At 39.7% G+C, this 25,401-nt stretch overlaps 1 protein-coding gene across 3 annotated transcripts; it reads left to right on the plus strand.

The window, feature by feature from the left end:
• Window positions 1-1,901: 1,901 nt before the first annotated feature.
• NOX1 (NADPH oxidase 1) lies at window positions 1,902-25,163 on the plus strand (the record flags this gene model as incomplete). 3 transcript variants are annotated; one of them, XM_081278319.1, is made up of 13 exons in its annotated part: window positions 1,902-2,032; window positions 4,180-4,275; window positions 9,400-9,504; window positions 9,905-9,989; window positions 10,298-10,446; window positions 10,550-10,731; window positions 10,816-10,948; window positions 13,280-13,372; window positions 21,363-21,598; window positions 21,812-21,974; window positions 22,402-22,548; window positions 22,734-22,858; window positions 25,037-25,163. In XM_081278319.1, the coding sequence occupies 13 exons, from the start codon at window positions 1,988-1,990 to the stop codon at window positions 25,161-25,163; spliced, it is 1,686 nt and encodes a 561-aa protein (XP_081134445.1). The 3 variants fall into 3 exon arrangements, with proteins under 3 accessions (XP_081134445.1, XP_081134444.1, XP_081134443.1); XM_081278318.1 differs by lacking the exon at window positions 22,402-22,548 and having other exon boundaries at window positions 1,988-2,032; XM_081278317.1 differs by lacking the exon at window positions 9,400-9,504 and having other exon boundaries at window positions 1,988-2,032.
• Between the last annotated feature and the right edge of the window lie 238 nt (window positions 25,164-25,401).

Here is a 25,401-nt window from a genome sequence, read left to right on the forward strand (position 1 = left end):
AAAGAAGAGGGACACATTGATCTGTCTTTCTCTCTCTCTCTCTCTCTCTCATTTTTTCTTTCACAAAGGATTGAACTCAGGGGCGCTTAACCACTGAGCAAATCCCAAGCCCTCTTTATTTTTCTGAGACAGGGTCTCTTCAAGTTGCTTAGGGCATTGCTAAGTTACTGAGGCTGGCTCCTCCTGCCTCAGCCTTCCTAGTAGCTGGGATAACAGGTGTGCACCACTACACTGAGCTCACACTGGGATCTTTAAAACACTGGAAAACCTGGTGGTGAGAACATAAATATTCATTCTTTAAAATTATTTTTTAAATTAATTAATTAATTTTAATTAGGTATATATATGACATCAGAATGCATTTTGATTCATTGTATATAACTGCAGTAAAATTTTCATTTCTCTGGTTTTACACAATGTAGCATCACACCATATGTGCAGTCATACATGTACCTAGGGTAATAAAAGTATATTCACACCGATTCGTGTCTTCACACATGTACTTTGGATAATAATGACCAAATCATTCCACCATCTTTCCTGACCCCATACTCCTCCCCGCCCCTCCCTCCCCTTTACCAAAGTTCCTCAATTTTTCCCATGCCCCCCCCATTATGGATCAGCATCCACTTATCAGAGAGAACATTCAGCCTTTGGTGTTTTGGGATTGACTTTGCTTAGCATGATATTCTCCAACTCCATCCATTTACCTGCAAATGTCATAATTTTATTCTCTTTTCATGCTGAGTAATATTCCATTGTGTATATATACCACAGTTTCTTTATCCATTCATCTATTGAAAGACATCTAGGTTGGTTCCACAGTTTAGCTATTGTGAATTGAGCTGCTATAAACACTGATGAGGCTGTGTTACTATAGTATGATGATTTTAAGTCCTTTGGGTATGGACCAAGGAGTGGGATAGCTGGGTCAAATGGTGGTTCCATTCCGAGTTTTCTAAGTTCATTCCTTAAAATTATTATTTAAAGTGCATATATATGCTTTATATACACTTCCATGTGTATTTCTTTTTTTTTAAAAAAAGAGAGTGAGAGAGGAGAGAGAGTGAGAGAGAGAGAGAGAATTTCAGTATTTATTTTTCAGTTTTCGGGGGACACAACATCTTTGTTTGTTTGTGGTGCTGAGGATCGAACGTGGGCCGCACGCATGCCAGGCGAGCGCGCTACCGCTTCAGCCACATCCCCAGCCCACCATGTGTATTTCACCATTTAAAAAAAGGAAAAAAAATATATGCCCAGACCTGAAAACACAACTCTAGCTAATCTATCACACTAGAAGACAAATATCTCCCTTGTTTTGAAGGCCCTGTCCCTGTTTTGAACCAAGGTGTACATTTATACTGTTATTTTTTCTCTTATTCTGTTTGTCCTTTCAGTCAGTCAAGAGCTATTATCATATCCATCAATCATGGATCATCCTCCATAGAAACTAGTATACTGAAATTTCTGAGCTAGCCAAGCTGAGGCCCAACTGACAGCTGGCAAATAGGAGAATTCTACCAAAAGCTCAACTCAAAGCAGCTTCTTTAAAACACACACTTCCTTCCCTGCTTCTCCTGAGGTAATCTGAGTATAATCCCAGCCTAATTATTTTTTCTCATGAGAAACCATAGCAAATCTCTTATCAAGGAAAGTAATGCTTCACCTTAGGTCATGTTGATAAGATGATGACCAAGAATATTTTCACCCAAGAAGACTGCTATTTCCTGAAGGTGTAAAATCCCTAACAGGGAAAACCCCTGTGGTTCTCCTATGTAGGGCTGGTCTACCTAAGCTGATAACAGTTCCTTCCAAAGGAGGAAGGCAGAATACATTTAGTCATTTCTGGGTAGGTGTGCACTATTCACGTCTTAAAGGCTCAAGAGACTCAGAACTGGACAGAGGTCCCAACCCTGAAGAACCTCTTCAGAATCCAGATTTCTGAATCTGCTCTGCACCTAGAGAGACTCCAAACCACTTCTTGACAATGGGGAACTGGGTGGTTAACCACTGGTTGGCAGTTTTGTTTCTGGTAAGTGATGTTTCACTTCCTATTAGTTCGGAATGTTAGTTAACACAGGAGACATCTAGTTTGTTAATATTTGTAAAATTACTCAAAAGTGAAAGAGTCTATGGCAATTATTTGGCTCATCAAGGCCAGTTATCATTTAGAAACTTGAACTCTAGGCCAGATGAGAGAACAGAGACAAAAAAAACATATAGGCAATTGTTCATGTTGCCATACTTGGAATTTCAATTTGTTTTCATTCTCTGACTTATTTTTCTCTACCATCCCACTTCTATCTGTTGCCATGGAGCATTTGGTTTCTCTCCTTTTCATATCACTGTCATCAAGATTTCATAAAATAATTAAATGTTTGAGAGGGAAGTGATATTAGAGATCATCTTGACCCAGCAGTTCCCACTAAAACTATATTGCGACCCACTCATGTAATTGCTAATTTTTCTAGTAACTGCACTAAAAAAGGTAAATGAGGTGAAATATTTTTTTTTTGATACTGGGGATTGAGCCCAGGTATGCTTTACCACTGAGCTACATCCCCAGCAATTTTTATTTTTTATTTTGAGACAGAATCTCACTAAATTGCTGAGGCTGGCTTTGAACTTGCAATCTTCCTGCTTCGGCCTCCCCAGCTGTTGGACTTACTGCTGTTCTCCACCATGCCCAGCCCTGTTTTCCTCATTTTTTTTTGTACCAGGGATTGAACTCAGGGGCACTCAACCATTGAGCCACATCCCCAGTCCTATTTTGTATTTTATTTAGAGACAGGGTCTCACTGAGTTGCTTAGTGCCTTGTCGTTGCTGAGGCTGGCTTTGAACTTGAGATCTTCCTGTCTCAGTATCCCAGCTGTTGGGATTACACAGGCATGTGCCAGTGTGCCTGGCTTATCCTCATTTTTATGGGTGAAGAAATTGATGTTCAGAGAACTTAAATCGCAGAGCTTAAATCATAGAGCTAGTAAGTGGTGGTGTTAGAAATTGGAGTATGATTCCAATATCACACTTGGAATCACTATGCTTTTCTGCTAGAGGTCTACAAGTGGTCCAGATCCAGTGAATCTGAAATAGCTATGCCCTAGGCTAAAGGCCTTTTACCTGTAGGCTGAGATGGTTCTTATCCATCCTGATGCCAAGAATATATTCTAGAGGCATCCCAGTACCATAGAGACCTGTTGAATTACAGACCAGCACTTCCAAACCTGGGCTAGAGCTCAATTGGTTGGTGTCTAAGGCAATGAGCAGTGGGTTCAAAATTGCCCTCTTAGCCAATGAAGTCAGAGCTTTGGACAGGCAAAAGCAGTATTAAGGGCTAAAATGAGTAGAAGTAACAATAGGTTAATTTTAAAAAAGACTCACAATCTAAAAACAGGAAAATGTATGTCAGGATGTAATTAAAGAGGCAGGGCCATCTGGGAATGGATTAGCCCTTTTCAAATGAGTATTGTTATAGATGCTAAATTTATTCTTTGTTTCTTCAGAAATTCACTTATTCACTTATTGCCATTTTTTAGGTGCAATAGTTTGAAAGCTCTAGTCCAAGAATTGGCAAATGTTTCAGTAAAATCTAGATAGTATATATTTTAGGCTTTGTGAGCCATATGGCTTCTGTCCCAGCTACTCAACTTTGCCATCCTATCACAAAAACAGCCATAAACATTACAGAAATGAATAGGTGTGGCTTAGTGCCAATACCACTTTATTTATGGTCACTAAAATTTGAATTTCATAAAATTTTCATGTCATGAAATCTTCTTCTTCTTTTTCTATTTTTAACTGTTTAGAACTGTCAAAACAGTCAATGGTAAAGTATTTGCCTGGCATGCACATAGGCCTGGATTCAATCCTCAGCAATGCAAAAAATTTTAAAAAAGTAAAAAATGAAAACAAAAAATTTGAGCTTGCAGGTTGTGAAAAACAGGTAACAAACCAGATTTAGTTCATGGACCTTAGAATGCTGACCCTGATCATTAGTGTCTAATGCATGTCTCAAAGTGTTGGCTTACTCTGAAAAATAGATTAGATACTGGCAGGATTTTACACATTTAAAACAAAAACAGATAAACACAAAGTAATCAAAATGGTGATACTGCTTCCTATACCTTACCTGCTTCTTTCTAAATCCCACTGTTTTCCTTACTTCTTTTTTCTTCATGTAGGTTGCTTGGTTGGGACTGAATGTTTTCCTGTTTGTACATATCTTCCTGAAATATGAGAAGGACGACAAATACTACTACACAAGAGAAATTCTTGGGGTGAGTATCACAGTTGTGATGTGATAAATGATTATTTCTTTTAGATGGGGGTTTCACTAACTTGCCCAGGCTGGCCTTGAACTTGAAATCCTTCTGCCTCAGCCTAAGTAGCTGGGATTACAGGCATGTGCCACTACACCTGAAATATGTAGATATAGATGTAAATATGCATGGTATATGATTCTGGCTCTTTTGTGACCCAATTCTCTGATTTCTTCTAGGGCTAGGATTGCCAGAAAAAAATGTAGGATGCCCACCTAAATATGAATTTCAGAAAAACAAGGAATCATTTTTTTATATAAGCATGTTCCAAATATCACATGGAGTATAGGTGTATAAAAATATTTATTTTTATTTCTGAAATTCAAATTTAGCTGGATAGCCTATAATTGATTGATTGATTGATTGATTGGTGCCAGGTATTGAACCAGGGGCAATTAATCCCTGAGCCACATCTCCAGCTCTTTTTAATATTTTATGTAGAGACAGAGTATTGCTGAGGTGCTTAGGGCCTCACTAAGTTGCTGGGGCTCGCTTATGAACTCGCAATCCTCCTGCCTCAGCCTCCTGAGCTGCTGAGATTATAGGCATGTGTCACCATACCTGGCCTCTAATTTTTATTAGTAAATATGAAAACCCTATCTAGGGCACACTCCATAGGATGTATAAAGAAAACATACAATAGAGAAAACTATTAGGCAGTGGTTTTCAAACTGGTTCCAGAAACTCAGGTACTCCTATAAGGTGTGAGAGGAAGTCTAACTGGGCAATGTTCCTGACTCTTGCTTTTATTTCAGTCAGAGCAGCCTTTACCTGTCTTACAAATGCCTGATTATTATTTTAAGAAAGAGTTTGGAAACAAAGGAAGAAGGTAGAGAAGGAGAGAGAGAGAGAGAGAGAGAGAGAGAGAGAGAGAGAGAGAGAGAGAGAGAGAGAGAGAGAGGAGAAGAAGAAGAAGGAGGAGGAGGAGGAGGAGGAGGAGGAGGAATGAAAGAAAGAAAGAAAGAAAGAAAGAAAGAAAGAAAGAAAGAAAGAAAGAAAGAAAGAAAGAAAGAAAGAAAGAAAGAAAGAAGAAAGAAAGACATTTGAAAACCAGTCTTGTGGATTAATGTCACCTTGCTATCCCCAGGATATGGGGTCTGGGAGATGGGTGGTGCAGAACCCTAGGCTTGCAGAAAGGTGGGTCAGGTTAAGGTACCAAATGGAGCAGACTGGGAAAGTAGAATATTAACTATGGAAGAGGAAGGAGGTGGGTTGGCACTTAGTGTGGAGGTAATATGGAGGTGAGGCTGTTTTTGTCCCAAGCTAATGCACCTGGACCCTACCAGTTTAGAACAACAAATTTGATTGCCATCTCTATTATGCAGTAACAGTTTAGAGATTTGATTAAATCACTTTCATCCTGACAGTGCTTTCTTTCAATAGCTTTACACAAAGGCCCACTCAATATACATATTTAAAGACAGCTTGTTCTTTTAAAAAATCCTTTTCTCTCCATAATCAAAGGATCCATGTTGAGATCACAACGGATTTGAATGTTCTGTACATGGCTTATTTCACCCTGCTGTTTTTAATTTTAAATGTTCATCCCTCATCCCTGTTTAGAAACTAAAACTCCAAAGGAAGTGTTAATTTGTTTTAAAAATAGCTTTTTATTAAGAGAATGATGCAATAAATGTGACTAGTTATTAAGAACTTGATTACTTCATGACAAAAAATCAGCAGCATAAAATGAATCATACTGATATCCTGTGGACATTTTATTTTGAAAGCCTTTTTTTAAAAATAAATTAATTATAAATAATACTACTTTCAATGAGACCAAGCCACACAGAAGTATAAGTAAAATGTGAAAATTCCCCTCCAATCCCTCTCCCCAGAGATAACCACCATTAATAGTTTGGTGTGTGTATAGATATGCTGACATACACTCACAAACACATCGCATAGGTTTTGTTTTTGTTTTTAAGGTAGGTACTATTGCTTTTAATTTCCACAGAATGAAATTCGCTTTTTTGTTGTGCTATATATTTTTTTTCTTTTTTTAAGAGACAGGGTCTCTCTAAGTTGTTTAGGACCTCACTAAATTGCTGAGGCTGGCTTTGACTTTGCAATCCTCCTGCCTCAGCCTCCCAAGCTGCTGGGATTTCAGGCATGTGCCACCACCTCTGGCCATGTTATGAGTTTTTTTTTTTTTTTTTTTTTTTTTGGTACCGGGGATTGAACACAGTGGGACTTGACTACAGAGCCACATCCCTAGCCCTATTTTGTATTTTATTTAGAGACAGGATCTCACTGAGTTGCTTAGCTCCTTGCTTTTGCTGAGGCTGGCTTTGAACTCACGATCCTCCTGCCTCAGCCTCCTGAGCCACTGGGATTACAGGTGTGTACCACTGCAATTGACCATGCTATGAGTTTTGATAAACAAAGATAGGATATTTTTTTAAATCAAAAAAGGGATCATATTGTAGATCTTAACTCAAAATGCTTCCCATGCTTAATGTATCTCAAATATCTTTCCATGTGAGACCTGGAACTAGCTCATACTAACTTGCAATATTGAGTTGTGTGAATCTCTTCCCAACTCTGCATGCAGTGATGTTCGGTGATATCAAGTTGGTGTCTTGAAATCTGCTCTAGTGGGAGTAGTTACATCATCACAATAGGCAAATGCTGGAAATTGGGAATCTCCCTGCCACCCTCCAAAAAAGCTGGTTGTTAAAACATTTACTGCCACTGTACTACTGCAGGTAGTTCTCAGCCTTTGAAGAGGGTAACAGTTTATCACATTAATGTGCCATAATTGATTTATTCATTCCATAGGGTATTTCTTAAATTCATGCTCACCTTGGGATAACACAGAAAGCAATTTAATTCACTATGAACCAGAGAAAATAAGTAGCAGAGGAAGGAGTTTAAATACACAGTCAATGAGGCATTAATGATAGCAGAATTTCAATTATAACATCAGTGAGAGTTGATATAGAGAAATGAATATACATTGGGATATTTCAATGTGCTGCAATGGAGGGAAAAAAAACATTTTATCTAAAAAGAATTCATTCCATATAGATAGCTGCCCCAGAATATGGAGCTGTGAAATTATAGTCCTACATTTTCAATTTACTTGCCAATTTTAGCTTTAAGAAACCTCTGTGACTCAAATAAGCAAGCTGCGGGAACCAATGTGGAAATGCAGGATATCTGAGATGAACAGAGAAAATTTACTCTGAAATGGAACAGGCTGTCTCCACCTAAAATAGTCAGAGTGTGACTCAGCAGAGAGAGAAAACACAGGTCATATGGGAGATCCAGAAATGGAAAACAGTAGGGCAGCTCTTGTTCATTGCACTGCCTACATTATAAGCCATTATGGACCCTAGGCAAATCCCGACCTCACTTATCAAACTGATGTCACATTGTTCTGGGTTTAGGTTGTATGGAAAGATCATTTGTACCTTAAATATTATTAGGAAATGACTGAGAAATTTTTAACTCTAACCCATACTTGTATTTTTAGCAAGTCTTTGACAGACATACATGTAAGGCTGGCCAGTCAACTGATGTGCAACAAGAATTGCCTGGCTGCTGCTACCACCTCCACTACTACTACAAGATTGTCACACTCTATAGCCTACAGTCTCAAGTAAATGACACAGACTTAGAAACCAGTGGCACAGAGTTGAGTAGTGAAGCTTAGCTGCCATGAAGTTGAGCATATTCTGTCCATTCTATAACTAATTAGGCCTGTTGCTGGGCTAAAAACTTCTGTAGATCACTGACTTCTTGTCTCCTTTTCCAGAAGCTTCTACTGTAGGTTGTTCTTGATTTATGACACCTGGCCACCTTAGGAATTCAGCTTGAAATTCTGCTTTTAGAAGTTCTCCCCTCTCAGAATTGAGGTTATAGCTCAGTAGTAGAGTGCTTGCCTAATATGTGCAAGGCCCTGGGTTTAATCCCCAGCACTGTCCCCACCCCCAAAAAGAAAGTTATCCATTCTTAAATCTCTACCTAAGTTTAAGAATTTTACTCCAAGGAGTTTGCTAATCTTGCTTAAGTTTTAATCAATTGTTAAATATATCTTAAATATGTGATTAAATTTTTAATTATTATTATCAATTATATGCTTATAATGTCAACATTAGAAAATACAGAAAAGAGAATAAGGGCTGGGGATGTGGCTCAAGCGGTAGCGCACTCGTCTGGCATGCGTGCGGCCCAGGTTCGATCCTCAGCACCACATACAAAGATGTTGTGTCCACCGAGAACTAAAAAAACTAAATAAATATTAAAAATTCAAAAAAAAACATGCTAGTTGTAATTCTAAAAAAAAAGAAAAGAGAATAAAATAGTCACCATCTGTAATTATACCTTTAAATATGGGCTTTATTTAAAATGCATATAAAATTATATATGAGCCAGGAGTGGTGGTGCACACCTATAATCCCAGCAACTTGGGAGGCTGAGGCTGGGAAGATCACAAGTTTGAGGCCAGCCTCAGCAAATTAGTGAGGCCCTAAGCAACTTAGTGAGATCCTGACTCAAAATAAAAAAAATAAAAGAGGCTCAGTAGTTAAGTACCCCCGGATTCCATCCCAGTACGAAAAATAGTATATATGATCTTCAAGACTGTCTTATGAATGAAAAATAATAAAATCATAATTAAGTGTATTAAACAGAAATACTTATTCAAAATATTATATCCATGGAATGTATTTGCTAACATGGAATCATTAAATCCTGTTCTCTTTCATGTTATTTCACGTATAGTTAAATATTTCTGGGCTGGGGTTGTGGCTCTGCGGTAGAGCGCTCGCTTAGCATGCGTGAGGCACCACATAAAAATGAAATAATAATTGTTTCCACCTACAACTAACAAAATAAATATTTTAAAAATATATTTCTAAACCACTCTCATGGGAATTTCGCAAATCAGTGTTAAGTTCAGCACATTTTCTGCCTTTTACAAATAGAGACTGGCCTGATGGTGCTAATTACTGAGAGAGAGGGGAAGCAGCTGCACTTCTGTCCATTTGCAGATCTCAGACAAATGGATTGGGTCATTGCTCACCTGTTAGATGGTAACATGAAGCAGCAGTCTGACTCTTTTCTTCTCTACTCTAGACAGCGTTGGCTGTGGCCCGAGCCTCTGCTTTCTGCTTGAATTTTAACAGCATGCTGATCCTGATTCCTGTGTGTCGCAATTTGCTGTCCTTCTTGAGAGGATCCGTGAGTCCTAGCTACAACTAGGTCAACTTTCACATTAAAGAAAGAGACCCTGGGGCTGGGGATGTGGCTCAAGCAGTAGCGTGCTTGCCTGGCATGCGTGCGGCCTGGGTTCGATCCTCAGCACCACATACAAACAAAGATGTTGTGTCCGCTGAAAACTAAAAAATAAATATTAAAATTCTCTCTCTCTTAAAAAAAAAGAGACCCTGATATCTTTGATGTTAGTCCAATACTAAGTCCCTAGGAATGGGAGCTAGTGGTCTCTTTTGGTGACTAAGGGTGTAGGTAAGGATGGGTGGGTACTGATTGGCATGCTATATTTAAGACAAGTTGGCTATAGGTTAGTGAATTTCATAAGGCAGGATGGTGACACCTGACCATGATCACTTTATATTTGTAGTTTTGCAGTCGCACACTGAGAAAGACATTGGATCACAACCTCACCTTCCATAAGCTGGTGGCATATATGATCTGCATATTCACAGGTAACTTAGTAAAACCATGAAACTGAAAATTCAAGGGTATTCAGAGTCTAGTTTCATTTACCCATGAATATAAACATTCAAAAAATATTGAGCACCTGGGACTATTTTTCATGCAGTGTTGTAGGCCTATATCCCTGGAGCTTATATTCTATTCCTTTGGGAAGTGATTAGATATAAGATCTTTGATCTCCCTGCATTACAGGGCACCTTCTATGGACTCAAAATTCTACTAGCATTGTATGTAGGATTCTCCTATTTTAGTGAGTTGTGCCTGACATAATGTTCCTGAGACATTTCTTTCTTTTTAGCTATCCACATCATTGCACACCTGTTTAACTTTGAACGCTACAGTAGAAGCCATCATGTCACAACTATAACCCTTGCCTCTGTTCTCTCCAGCCTACATCATGACAAAGAGGGGGGTTTTTGGCTAAATCCCATACAGTCGCCAGACATGGTGAGTTGACTCAATGGCAAAGCCTCTGGGATCTGGTCATGAGCAGGAAGACCAAAATATCCTTGTTGGACATCATGTCAGGCTGACATTTCTCTGTTCACAGACGGTCTTGTATGTGACATTCACCACTATTGCTGGTCTCTCTGGAGTGATCATCACCATAGCCTTGATTCTCATGGTAACTTCATCTATGGAGTTTATTCGGAGGCATTATTTTGAGCTCTTCTGGTATACACACCACCTATTTAGCATCTATATCATCTGTTTATTGATTCATGGCATGGGGTAAGGTCTTCAAACCCTCATTCTCAGGTTCCAGCTCTCAACCTTGCATAATTCTTTACCTTAAACTATCTTTCTTTGTTTCAGTGGAATTGTCCGGGGTCAAACAGAGAAGAGCATGAATGAGAGTCATCCCCATAAGTGTGCACAGTCTTTTGAAAAGTGGGATGATCATGACCCTGACTGCAAGGAGCCACAATTTGAGGGACATCCCCCTGAGGTAAGAACCCTTATGGACAAGGACAGTCTCTTGTTATGTGCTGTTACTATTATCATTGTTAATATTACTCTTATTATTGTTATTATCATCATTATTAGCTCAGCCATGTGCTGGGTCCTATAAAGGATACCTACAAGATTTCTATCTTCAAGGAACTTCCAGCATCACTGGTAAAATGACAATTAATAGGGAATATTGAAAAAGAAGGTCTAAAAGTCATTGCATATTGTATGACCCCCTGAAAAGATAATAATGTTGGTCCACATTATTGATATTTTTTACCATGTCTCAGCCTTGCAGCATAATATTGATTAATCTCATTTATATATAGCAATAACCTCTTGGGTAAGTACTTCTTTTGTCTCCATTTGGGGACAAAACGACTAGGATTCCAAAAGATTAAATTCAAGCCCAGGCTTTACAGAGTCTTGACAGTTGTACCATCCAAAAACTCAGCTATGAAATCCCAATCAAATTTTCTTGTGAAAAAAAAAAGCATTATTGAAGTAGGTTTTCTTTGGTGTTATGCTTGGAAACTGCTAGACAGTGGATGACTAAGAAACTGAGTTCTTGACTGGGGATATAGCTTGGTGGAAGAGTGTTTGCCTAACATGTGCAAGGCCCTGAGTTTGATCCCTAGCCCATCAAAGGAAGGAAGGAAGGAAGGAAGGAAGGAAGGAAGGAAGGAAGGAAGGAAGGAAGGAAGGAAGGAAAGAAGGAAGGAAAGAAAAAGGAAGGTAGTAAATATTGGGGCCATAAGTGTGCCATGTACTCTGTGCATACCTTAATTATTTCTTTATCTCCATTTCCTAGAAGTGAAATTCCTAGGTCAAAGAGAAGGAATGCTTCTGAAACTGTTGAGATGTACTGCCAGATTGCTTTCTGGGAAGATGCTGCTAATTTGTACCTCCATTAGCTATATGTGGGAGTACGCCCATTTCCCTGAATCCTAGTTAATTCTGGGAATTATTGCTCAAAGTTTGAGAGACTAAAATGCTATCTTGTTAATATTCATTTCTCTATTTCTTTTTTTAAGAGAGAGAGAGAATTTTTCAATATTTATTTTTTAGTTTTCAGTGGACACAACATCTTTATTTTATTTTTATGTGGTGCTGAGGATCGAACCCAGCACCCAGCGCATGCTAGGTGAGCGTGCTACCGCTTGAGCCACATCCCCAGCCCCTCATTTCTCTATTTCTGAGGCCAATACTTTTATCACATTGTTATTACCCATTCCTTAAGTATGTTTTTTTTCATGTATTCTGAATACAGCTGGGGATTTTTCTCAAATAACAAATAACACTAAATTGTATAATGTCTACTCTAACACTAGCCAGATCTCTGTTACTTCCTTCCCCAGAGATATCCAAGGAAGTTATTGACCTGCAACAGCATAAGAAACCTCATTCTACATAGCTCCAATATATCATACTTGACCAATTGTGCAAGAAGGGACATGACTTAGTATCACTAGGAAATATATTTTTAGTAGATCCTGTGCATATTGAAGTTATCTGCTATCTTGAGAAGATATTGGGGGATAGAAAGTCTGCTTTAAAAAAATATATATGTAGACAAGATAAAAACAAACTACTAAAAGATGACATGAAAGTAGAAGGGGGATATTAGGGAAGGGAAAGAGGAAGGGTGGGCATGGGTAAGGCAGGATGATAGGGAAGGTGGATACAAATTATATAATATGTATTATAAAATGTCACAAAGAAAAATATTATTTTAAACAAGTAATATGTGCTAATAATTATAATTTAATTATTAAATTAAATTTATAATTTAAATAATTTAAAAAATCATGATTATGCTAAATGTTTTGAACACCTGAGAAAACAGTGAATTAATATCAAGCTTTATATATTGTTACCCAAAACATCAGCCAATATTTTTCCTTTTTTGTTTGTTTTGTTTTAAATCATTTGCTTCTATTTCACATTTACCATTTCTATTGGTTTTTTAGATTGGATAAGTTGTCCTGGAAGATAGTTTTAGATTTTTGAAATCAAATTTTATATTATTTAAGAATATAAATATGTATACATATAGTACCGTGTATTTTATTACTGTTGCTTTTGCTTCCTATCAGAAATGCAAATTTTCAAAGAATGGACTAATTTATGAGTAAGATATTAGCAAGCAAAACTATTGCAGTATATTCATTTCTACTTCCGTCTTCAGGATTTGGTAAAATTAGTGGCTTAGTAATGATACACATCAATAGCTTGACAAATTTACTGAATGAAGCAATGAACTGCTACACAAAGAAAGTTCTAAATGAGAGATTAAAAGGGAATCTCATTCTTTAATCTCTCTGTGCAGTCTTGGAAATGGACCCTTGCACCAGTTGTTCTATATATCTTTGAAAGGTTTCTCCGGTTTTATCGCTCCCAGCAGAAGGTTGTGATCACCAAGGTAAATAAATAAATAACTAAATATGCACATTCATCTTGCTGTGATAAATGTGGTATTTTGAGCATAGAACTAAATGGTCATGTCACACTGGAAGGAATAAAAAAGAACACGTGGAGGCAATATGTGTTTTTCTAGTGCTGCACAGAACTATGGGAAAGAGGGGAAGATGAATTTGACAGAAACCACCAGGATGGGTCTATGTCAGAGGATGCAAACAGGTGGCCTGGGAAGATCTAGCCAGTGGAGATGTGTGTGTGTGTGTGTGTGTGTGTGTGTGTGTGTGTATCTTCTTCTGGGGATTGAAGCCAGGACCTTGAACATGCTAGGCAAGCATTTCACCACTGAGCTACACTCCCTCTCCCATTCAGATATATATTGTTTGGCCTAAAAATGTTTGTTTAAAAATTAACTTGGAGGCTCCGGAAGATGGCGGTGAAGGGAGTGCATCACCCCAGAGCGCCACGTCACTGTGCGGGAGAAAGACGAGGTGAAATAGCTGAAGGCTATCTTGTTGGGAATTTCCAGTGAAATTGAGGTGCTCCAGAATCTAGTGGACGGATTTCCATCGCGCAAGGTTCGGCTGCGGGGGCTCGGTCGCGGGCGATTTCTCCGCACGGAGGGTCGCAGTGCCTGATCGGCGGACCGCCCCGAAGCTGGAGTCTGCGGCACGCGCTGGGAAGTGGCGAGGTGCCGGAGCGGGAGTGCAGCGATGCGGATTCTGGGGGCTCCTGCCAGTGGTGCAATGGCCGTGCTTAGTGCTGAGTTCTGGCTTTGAGACAGAGGAGAGAAGCGGTCCAGTTCGGTTCTCGACACCAGTCGGACCACGGAGGAGGACAGCAGCCGCCATCTTGGAGAGCTGATGTAATCATCCCTGTTTTCTACTGATCTCAGCTCATTCAGCTACGGAACAGGTGATTTCAGGCTGGTATTTGCCTGCGTCTCGCAGACAGATCACTCAGGCTCGGGGCTGGAGAACCTGAGGAGAATACTCCTTGGGGCTCGCTCCTGGCAAGGCGTGCGCCGGGCTTTGAGCGGCTGGATTTTGGTTCCCCGGGCTGCTTTGGCCCAGGGCTGGGGAACCTGCGGAGACTGCGTGTTGAGGCCAGCTCCAAGTGGAGCGTGCGCTGAGCTCGGGGCGGCTGGGCTCTGACTCCCGGAACAGTTTTGGCCCGGGGCTGGGGAGCCCGCGGGGACTGCGTCTTTGAGCCTGCTCCCAGCGGAGCGTGCACCGAGCTGGGAGAGCTTGGAGCGGCCGGGCTCTGGCTCCCGGGGCTGCTTTGGCCTGGGGCTGGGGAACCCGCGGGGGTCGCTCCGTGGAGCCTGCTCCCAGCCGAGCGTGCACCGAGCTGGGAGAGCTTGGAGCGGCCGGGTTCTGGCTCCCGAAGCTGCTTTAGCCCAGGGCTGGGGAACCTGCGGGGACTGCTTCTCGGTCCGGGTCCTGCTGGGTGCTGTGGGGGCCAGGGGGGCAGAGTGGAGCTGCCGCCTGCGCCCAGAGCAGGCCAAGTGACCCGCCGGTGTGGTATCACAACACCCCAACTGCAGCTGGGGCCGAAGAGAGTAGCCGCCCACGCCTAGAACAGGACCAGCAACCCGACGGCGCGGTAGCCAACTCACCCCATTTGGAGTAGGGGCTGTGCAGAGCCGCCCTCTGAGCCTGCAAGGTAGGCAGACCTGCGACCCACTGGCAGGACAGGCCCGGTAGCCTGCCAGCGTGGTGGACAAGTAGCACCGAGGCAGTCACGTCACACTGGTTGGAGTGGGGGTGGAGCAGAGCCGCCGCCCGTGTCTGGAAAAGGCCCAGCGACCCGTTGGAGAGGCAGTCAGGTACCCCCACTGGGAGTGGGGGCTGAGCAGAACTGCCGCGCGAGCCCGCAAGGTAGGCAGACCTGCGACCCACCGGCGGAACAGGCCTAGAGGCCTGCCAGCGTGGTAGACACGTCACAACAATTGGAGTGGGGGCCGAGCAGAGCCGCCGCCCACATCCGGATCAGGACCAACGACCCAAGGGCGTGGTAGTTATGTCACCACAATTGGAGTGGGGGCAGAGCAGAGCTGCACACGTGCCCGCAGGGTGGGCAGACCTGCGACCGACCAGCGTGGTAGACAGATCACCCGAATTAGAGGAGGAGCACAGCCACTACCCGCCCTGCAAGGGAGATTTCCCAACTATACAAGAGCAATATAAATAAATAGGGGGAAAATTTCAAAAACACAACAGTTTCACCAAGCAGAAAGAAACGCGAGCAGTATGAAAAGACAAGGAAAGAAAGGACCACAAGCAATGCAGGTCAACTCAACTTTAGAAGAGGTAATAGCTGCAACAGATGGAATGTCAGAAAAAGAGTTCAGGATATACATGCTTCAGATGATCTGGAGTCTCAAGGAAGACATGAGACAGCAAAATCAGACAATGAAAGATCACTTTGACAAGGAACTACATAAACAAATCCAGGAAGTAAAAGATCAATTACACAGGGAGATAGAGGTAATAAAAAACAAACAAATAGAAATCCGAGAAATGCAGGAAGCAATAAACCAACTTAAAAACTCAATTGAGAATACTACCAGCAGAGTAGATCACTTAGAAGATAGAACATCAGACAATGAAGACAAAGTATTTCAACTTGAAAAGAACATAGACAGCTCAGCAAGTCTGCTAAGAAACCATGAGCAGAACATCCAAGAAATATGGGATAACATTAAAAGACCAAACTTAAGAGTCATTGGGATACAGGAAGGCACAGAGCTCCAAACCAAAGGAATAAACAATCTATTCAACGAAATAATACGAGAAAACTTCCCAGACTTGAAGAATGAAACAGAATCCCAAATCCTAGAAGCCTACAGGACGCCGAATGTGCAAAATCTTAAGAGATCCACACCTAGACACATTATAATGAAGATGTCCAACATACAGAATAAGGAGAGAATTTTAAAAGCTACAAGAGAAAGGAAGCAAATTACATTTAGGGGTAAACCAATCAGGATAACAGCTGATCTCTCAACACAGACTCTGAAAGCTAGAAGATCCTGGAATAACATATTTCAAACACTGAAAGAAAATGGGTTCCAACCAAGAATCGTGTATCCGGCGAAATTAAGCTTCAGGATGGAAGATGAAATTAAAACCTTCCATGATAAACAAAAGTTAAACGAATTCGCAGCTAGAAAACCATCTCTTCAAAAAATCCTTGGCAAAACATTACAGGAAGAGGAAATGGAAAATAACATTGAAAACCAACAGTGGGAGGTAGGACAGTAAAGGGGGGAAAGTAATCAAAGAGGAAAACAAATCAGGTTTAGTAACATTAATAAACAAATATGGCTGGAAGAACAAACCATATCTCAATAACAACCCTAAATGTTAATGGCTTAAACTCACCAATTAAGAGACACAGGCTAGTTGAATGGATCACAAAACAAGACCCAACAATATGCTGCCTACAGGAGATGCATTTGATTCGAAAAGATATACATAGACTGAAGGTGAAAGGTTGGGAAAAATCATACCACTCATATGGACTGCGGAAACAAGCAGGAGTGTCCATACTCATATTTAATAAAATAGATTTCAAGCCAAAGTTAATCAAAAGGGATAAAGAGGGACACTACATACTGCTCAAGGGAACCATACACCAACAAGACATAAAAATCATAAATATATATGCCCCAAACAATGGTGCAGCTATGTTCATCAAGCAAACTCCTCTCAAGTTCAAGAGTCTAATAGACCACCATACAATAATCATGGGAGACTTCAACACACCTCTCTCACCACTGGACAGATCTTCCAAACAAAAGTTAAATAAGGAAACTATAGAACTCAATAACACAATTAACAACCTAGACTTAATTGACATATATAGAATATACCACCCAACATCAAGTAGTTACACTTTTTTCTCAGCAGCACATGGATCCTTCTCAAAAATAGATCATATATTATGTCACAGGGCAACTCTTAGACAATATAAAGGAGTAGAGATAATACCATGCATCTTATCTGATCATAATGGAATGAAACTGAAAATCAACGATAAAAGAAGGAAGAAAAAATCATGCATCACTTGGAGAATGAACAATAGGTTACTGAATGATCAATGGGTTTTAGAAGACATCAAGGAAGAAATTAAAAACTTCTTAGAGTTAAATGAAAACACAGACACAACATATCAGAATCTATGGGACACATTGAAAGCAGTTCTAACAGGAAAATTCATTGCTTGGAGCTCATTCCTTAAAAAAAGAAAAAACCAACAAATAAATGATCTCATACTTCATCTCAAAATCCTAGAAAAAGAAGAGCAAAACAACAGCAAAAGAAGTAGAAGGCAAGAAATAATTAAAATCAGAGCTGAAATTAATGAAATCAAAACAAAAGAAACAATTGAAAAAATTGACAAAACTAAAAGTTGGTTCTTTGAAAAAATAAATAAAATCGACAGACCCTTAGCCATGCTAACGAAGAGAAGAAGAGAGAGAACCCAAATTACGAGCATACGGGATGAAAAAGGCAAGATCACAATAGACATTTCAGAAGTACAGAAGATAATCAGAAATTATTTTGAATCCTTATACTCCAATAAAATAGAAGATAGTGAAGGCATCGATAAATTTCTTAAGTCATATGATTTGCCCAGATTGAGTCAGGAGGATATATACAACCTAAACAGACCAATAACAATAGAGGAAATAGAAGAAACCATCAAAAGATTACCAACTAAGAAAAGCCCAGGACCGGATGGGTATACAGCAGAGTTTTACAAAACCTTTAAAGAGGAACTAACACCAATACTTTTCAAGCTATTTCAGGACATAGAAAAAGAGGGAGAACTTCCAAATACATTCTACGAGGCCAACATCATCCTGATGCCTAAACCAGACAGAGACACTTCAAAGAAAGAAAACTACAGACCAATATCTCTAATGAACCTAGATGCAAAAATCCTCAATAAAATTCTGGCGAATCGGATTAAAAAACATATCAAAAAAATTATACACCATGATCAAGTAGGATTCATCCCTGGGATGCAAGGCTGGTTCAATATATGGAAATCAATAAATGTTATTCACCACATCAATAGACTTAAAAATAAGAACCATATGATCATCTCGATAAATGCAGAAAAAGCATTCGACAAAGTACAGCATCCCTTTATGTTCAAAACTCTAGAAAAATTAGGGATAACAGGATCATACCTCAACATTGTAAAAGCAATCTATGATAAGCCACAGGCCAGCATCATTCTGAATGGAGAAAAATTGAAGGCATTCCCTCTAAGATCTGGTACAAGATAGGGATGCCCTCTCTCACCACTTCTGTTCAACATAGTCCTCGAAACACTGGCCAGAGCAATTAGACAGATGAAAGAAATTAAAGGCATAAAAATAGGAAAAGAAGAACTTAAATTATCACTATTTGCAGATGACATGATTCTATACCTAGCAGACCCAAAAGGGTCTACAAAGAAACTATTAGAGCTAATAAATGAATTCAGCAAAGTGGCAGGATAAAAAATCAACACGCATAAATCAAATGCATTCCTGTATATCAGCGACAAACCCTCTGAAACGGAAATGAGGACAACTACTCCATCCACAATATCCCCCCCCCAAAATAAAATACTTGGGAATCAACCTAACAAAAGAGGTGAAAGACTTATACAATGAAAACTACAGAACCCTAAAGAGAGATATAAAAGAAGACCTCAGAAGATGGAAAAATATATCCTGTTCATGGATAGGCAGAACTAACATCATCAAAATGGCGATATTACCAAAAGTTCTCTATAAGTTCAATGCAATGCCAATCAAAATTCCAACAGCATTTCTTGTAGAAATAGATAAAACAATCATGAAATTCATATGGAATAATAAAAGACCCAGAATAGCAAAAACAATGCTAAGCAGGAAGTGTGAATCAGGCGGTATAGCGATACCAGACTTCAAACTATACTACAGAGCAATAGTAACAAAAACAGCATGGTACTGGTACCAAAACAGGCGCGTGGACCAATGGTACAGAATAGAGGACACAGTAACCAATCCACAAAACTACAACTATCTTATATTTGATAAAGGGGCTAAAAGCATGCAATGGAGGAAGGATAGCATCTTCAACAAATGGTGCTGGGAAAACTGGAAATCCATTTGCATCAAAATGAAACTGAATCCCTTTCTCTCGCCATGCACAAAAGTTAACTCAAAATGGATCAAGGAGCTTGATATTAAATCAGAGACATGGCGTCTGATAGAAGAAAAAGTTGGCTATGATCTACATACTGTGGGGTCGGGCTCCAAATTCCTCAATAGGACACCCATAGCGCAAGAGTTAACAACTAGAATCAACAAATGGGACTTACTCAAACTAAAAAGTTTTTTCTCAGCAAAAGAAACAATAAGAGAGATAAACAGGGAGCCTACATCCTGGGAACAAATCTTTACTCCACACACTTCAGATAGAGCCCTAATATCCAGAGTATACAAAGAACTAAAAAAATTAGACAATAAGATAACAAATAACCCAATCAACAAATGGGCCAAGGACCTGAACAGACACTTCTCAGAGGAGGACATACAATCAATCAATAAGTACATGAAAAAATGCTCACCATCTCTAGCAGTCAAGGAAATGCAAATCAAAACCACCCTAAGATACCATCTCACTCCAGTAAGATTGGCAGCCACTATGAAGTCAAACAACAACAAGTGCTGGAGAGGATGCGGGGAAAAAGGGTACACTTGTTCATTGTTGGTGGGACTGCAAATTGGTGCAACCAATTTGGAAAGCAGTATGGAGATTTCTTGGAAAGCTGGGAATGGAACCACCATTTGACCCTGCTATTGCCCTTCTCGGTCTATTCCCTAAAGACCTAATAAGAGCATGCTACAGGGACACTGCTACATCGATGTTCATAGCAGCACAATTCACGATAGCAAGATTGTGGAACCAACCTAGATGCCCTTCAATAGATGAATGGATTAAAAAAATGTGGCATTTATACACAATGGAGTATTACTCTGCTTTAAAAAATGACAAAATCATAGACTTTGGAGGGAAATGGATGGCATTAGAGCTGATTATACTAAGTGAAGCTTGCCAATCCTTAAAAAACAAATGCCAAATGACTTCTTTGATATAAGGGGAGTAACCAAGGACAGGGTAGGGACGAAGAGCTTGAGAAGAAGATTAACATTAAACAGGGATGAGAGGTGGGAGGGAAAGGGAGTGAGAAGGGAAATCGCATGGAAATGGAAGGTGATCCTCAGGGTTATACAAAATTACATATAAGAGGAAAGGAGGGGTAAGAGAAGAATAATACAAGTGGAAGAAATGATTTACAGTAGAGGGGGTAGAGAGAGAAGAGGGGAGGGGAGAGGAGGGGAGGGGAAGGGGGATAGTAGAGAATAGGAGAGACAGCAGAATACATCAGTCACTAGAAAGGCAATATGTAAATCAATGGAAGTGTAACTGATGTGATACAGCAATCTGTATACGGGGTAAAAATGGGAGTTCATAACCCACTTGAATCAAACTGTGCAATATGATATATTAAGAACTATGTAATGTTTTGAACGACCAACAATAAAAAAAAAGAAAATTAAAAAAAATAAAAATTAACTTGGAGCTGGAGGTGTAGCTCAGAGGTGCACCTCCCTAGCATGTGCACGGCCCTGGGTTTGATCCCTAGCATTGTGAAAAAAGAAACATTGAACTGGTTGCTGTTATTTAAAACTCTGGATGGAGGCTTTAACATTTTAAAAAAGAGGCTTTTTTTTTAACTTCTCTTGTGGAATCAGAAAACCCAGTAACACTGAGTCACAGTTCCATGGTGCAAGCATTCTCTGGAGCTAAGTAGCTGCTGCTGCCCCCTTTAGAAAAGACTTGGTCTCAGTTTACCATTGTCATCAGCTTTGCTCATCTACTTTAAATGCCTGCCTTTGTCACCATTTGAGTTTGTCTCCTTTGGTCTATGTGCTTCCTTCACAGGTTGTTATGCACCCATCCAAAGTTTTGGAATTGCAGATGAAGAAGCGTGGCTTTAGCATGGAAGTGGGACAGTATATCTTTGTTAATTGCCCCTCAATCTCTTTCCTGGAGTGGCATCCCTTTACTCTGACCTCTGCTCCAGAAGAAGATTTCTTCTCCATTCATATCCGAGTAGCAGGGGATTGGACAGAAAATCTCATAAGGGCGTTTGAACAACAGAATTCACTAATTCCCAGGTAGGTCTCTGAAATCAGCAGAGACTCAGACTAGAATATAGACTGGCAGAAGAGAGGAAACAATTCCTTACTGAAGCTCTGCTCTGGTAAGATGAATTGTGATTGAAACAAATAGGCAGAAGTCAGCTGTGGGAGCTGTTGTTGTGGGAGGATGTTTGAGGTTGGGAGAGGAGGTGAAACTTCACTTGAATGTTGTCTTCTCCCTTCTGCTAGGATTGAGGTGGATGGTCCCTTTGGCACAGCCAGTGAGGATGTTTTTAAGTATGAAGTGGCTGTGCTGGTTGGGGCAGGAATTGGGGTCACTCCCTTTGCTTCCATCTTGAAATCCATCTGGTTCAAATTGCAGCATTCGGACCACAAACTCAAAACACAAAAGGTACCCTCCAGCATATCACTTTTTATATACCTGTGCCTAACAGTTCTAGTGCCCTCATAGGCTAAGGTCTTCACAGATGATAAGGGAGTAAATTTTCTTTAGAGAGTTTATAAATAGAGTGAGCAATCACTTCTCTCTGCCAAGGCATCTACTTCCAGTTTCAATAGAAAAGCATGGTCTTCTTTTCAATCTGGCGTTTAAAATCATCTCAAATGAAAGATGACCTTGGAGGGCTATTTCCATTAGGGAAATTGTCAGGAGTTTTGACATTCATGATGCCTAAGGTGTTCCACTTTGTATACATGATTTATCAGATCACCCTTTGACTCAATCAACAAACATAGTGTGTGCATGTGTATAATCCCATTACACAGAATACATTGTAAAGGGCACTTAATAATGCTGTGGTCTCTTTTGCTGATTCCAGATTTATTTCTACTGGATCTGCAGGGAAACAGGTGCTTTTGCCTGGTTCAAGGACCTACTGACTTCCCTGGAACAGGAGATGGAAGAATCAGGCAAAGTGGGTTTTTTAAACTACCGTCTTTTCCTCACTGGATGGAACAGCAACATTGTGAGTTCAAACAATACACTAATTCCCATGTTAAGTGCAGATGAATGTCAGACAAAAGATAGATTAGAAACACTGCTGATTAGAAATAATTATTTCCTACCTGCCTTCACCCTTACACTCAAGCTTAAAAGTGACTGAAGGCAGTTATGAGGATTTTTTTTTTAACTTCTTATTTCTGACTTCAGGCTGGACATGCGGCATTAAACTTTGACAAGGCTACTGACATCCTGACAGGATTGAAACAGAAAACCTTCTTTGGAAGACCAATGTGGGACAATGAGTTTTCTACAATAGCTACCACCCACCCCAAGTAGGTATATTTTCCTCTAGTTAATTGAGTTTGTGGAGTTAGAATTTAGGAAAGGTACTATAGTATGTTGAACACTCTTAGGAAAAGATTTCTGGGGTAGAAACTATTTGAACTATCCTAGACTCTTGTTTAAAACGGAGGAAATTTTATCTGGGGTTTTAGCAAAATAAGAGTCATGATCTTGTAATTGATGAGAAGATGCTGCTGCCCCAGCAAGCCTCCATTCAAACAGTGAGGCAAAGAGGCTCAGTTCTGAGCTATACTACCAAATAAAACAGAAAACTGGAGCAATTTAAATGTGTGGGTTTTTTTTTTTTTTTTTTTTGGTGGAGAAACAAGGGTTTGGAATGTATTATCTAGTTCAACTGATCTCAGTCTTTTTGGAGGGTTTTGAATCATGTTAGAGCATACAGGAAAACCTAGTGCTATGAAACCAGCCATTCCAATGGGAAGGAGAAGAAGTTGGTCATGGTAGGGAAACTCCCTGAACAAGTTGGCAGGTGAGATCAATTCAACTGCACAAACATTATCGGTTACTTTCTATAAACTCAACATTCACTAATACAGGAACTTTGGAAGTTGAAACCGTACCCTATTGGGTACGGTTCTTGCTCTCAAGGAGCACACATTTGAATAAGAGATGCATACAATCAATTCAAAGTAGAATGATGTATTCCTTGAAACAAGTGCATGGACACCTATGGTTTAAAAACACGAAGTGCTTGGGAAAGACTTTGTGAAGGGAGTGGCAAGAGCCCTTAGTTATTTGGATTTGGATGATCCTGGGCCCTAATGTTGGTTTTGATACTTTCCAGCTCTGGGACCTGGAGGTAGAAAACCCTCTGATCTTCAGATTCCTTATCTGTAATATGGGGGATATATTAATAAATACCTACTGCACTCACTTGCAGGATTGTTGTGAAGATTAAATGAGACAATATATGAAAATTGCTCTGTAAATTGTAAAACAGCAGCATACAAGCAAATGAGATTATGCTAATTATCATGTTGTTTGAGTTGAACATAGTTAAAGCTGTGAGAATGAATAAGATTATAGCACTTGGGAAAAACTCTTTGGCAAATCCTCAAAGTGTTAACAGTTTCAACATGACCCAGTAATTCCATTCCTTGGTATATATATCCAAGAGAAATGAAAATGTATGCACACACAAAAACCTATGCATGAGTATACATAGCAACATTATTCACAATAACCTAAAAGTGGAAACTACCTGTCTCCATTAACAGATGTACATCCATATAATGGAAATATAATTTAGCTATAAAAACGAAAGACATATTGACACAAGCTACCACATGGATGAAGCTTGAAAACCTTATACTGAATGAAAGACATAAAAAGCCACTTATTGTATGATTCTACTTATAGGAAATGTTTAAAATAGGCAGATCTAAATAGAGACTGTAGATTAGGGCAGAGAGGTTGTGGTTGGGAAGAAATGGAGAGTGACTAGCTAATGTGGATGGGGTTTCCTTTGGGGATAATGAAAATGTTTTGGAATTAATTGGTGATGGTTTCACAACTTTGTGGCTATACTAAAAAGCACTAAATGCACACTTCAAAAGGGTGAATTTTATGGTATATGAATTGCACCATAATTAGATTTAAAAAGAGAGAAGGCAGGTGAGACCCAGAGCACAATTGGAAAAGTTAGCTTTGGCAAGAACATCTCCTCTTTAGTGTGAGAAATTTTGAGGTGAGGATAAGTTCACAATGGATGGCTTTAATGTCAGCTAACACATATGCACTTGCTGTGTGCTAGGCATTTTTTTAATTGTATGTTTTCATTTGATTCTCAAAACAAACCTATAGGTATTATTTTTATTCCCATTTTACAGAAGGGAAGCTAAAACTTGCCTTAAGTTATGCAGGTGGGTTAAATGTCAGAGGTGGGATTTGAACTCAGGTAGATTGGCTCCAGAGTCTTACTGATGTGTTGTATATTTTTTTGGGTATTGTGTTCTCAATAAAAAATGGCTCAGTGATGAGAGTGATCTGGATTGAGAGCACATGAGGGACTTGCAAATCAAAAAGGTTAAAAACACTTACCATGAAGAATGTGGGAGTCAATGATGGAATTTTTGTTTAGTGTTGATGGGAGTAGTAGAGGGCCATTTCTCCATTTTATATCAACAGCCTTTGTTCTATTCATATAGGTCTGTGGTGGGGGTTTTTCTATGTGGTCCTCTGACTTTGGCAAAGAGCCTGCGCAAATGTTGTCACCAATACTCCAGTCTGGATCCTCGGAAGGTTCAATTCTACTTCAACCAAGAAAATTTCTGAACTATAGGAGTAAACACAGTAGTTTGCATTTTGTCCCTCTTTTGGATTTTCAGCAACTTACTTCATCTGGTCAGGTTTGTTCAGCCACTTCATAATACTGTACCTCTCAAGCCTTGACTTGACTCGCTGTCATTAAAAGAAATACATTTAACTTTGTTAATACTTGAGCTTCACCAATCTAAGAACTTGAGAAGTCAATAATTGCAAAGCACATGGATCCTTTCTTGGGAAATTGTCA

This window comes from Spermophilus citellus (genome assembly GCF_964194105.1).
Source record: "Spermophilus citellus genome assembly, chromosome: X".
NCBI lineage: Eukaryota > Metazoa > Chordata > Mammalia > Rodentia > Sciuridae > Spermophilus > Spermophilus citellus.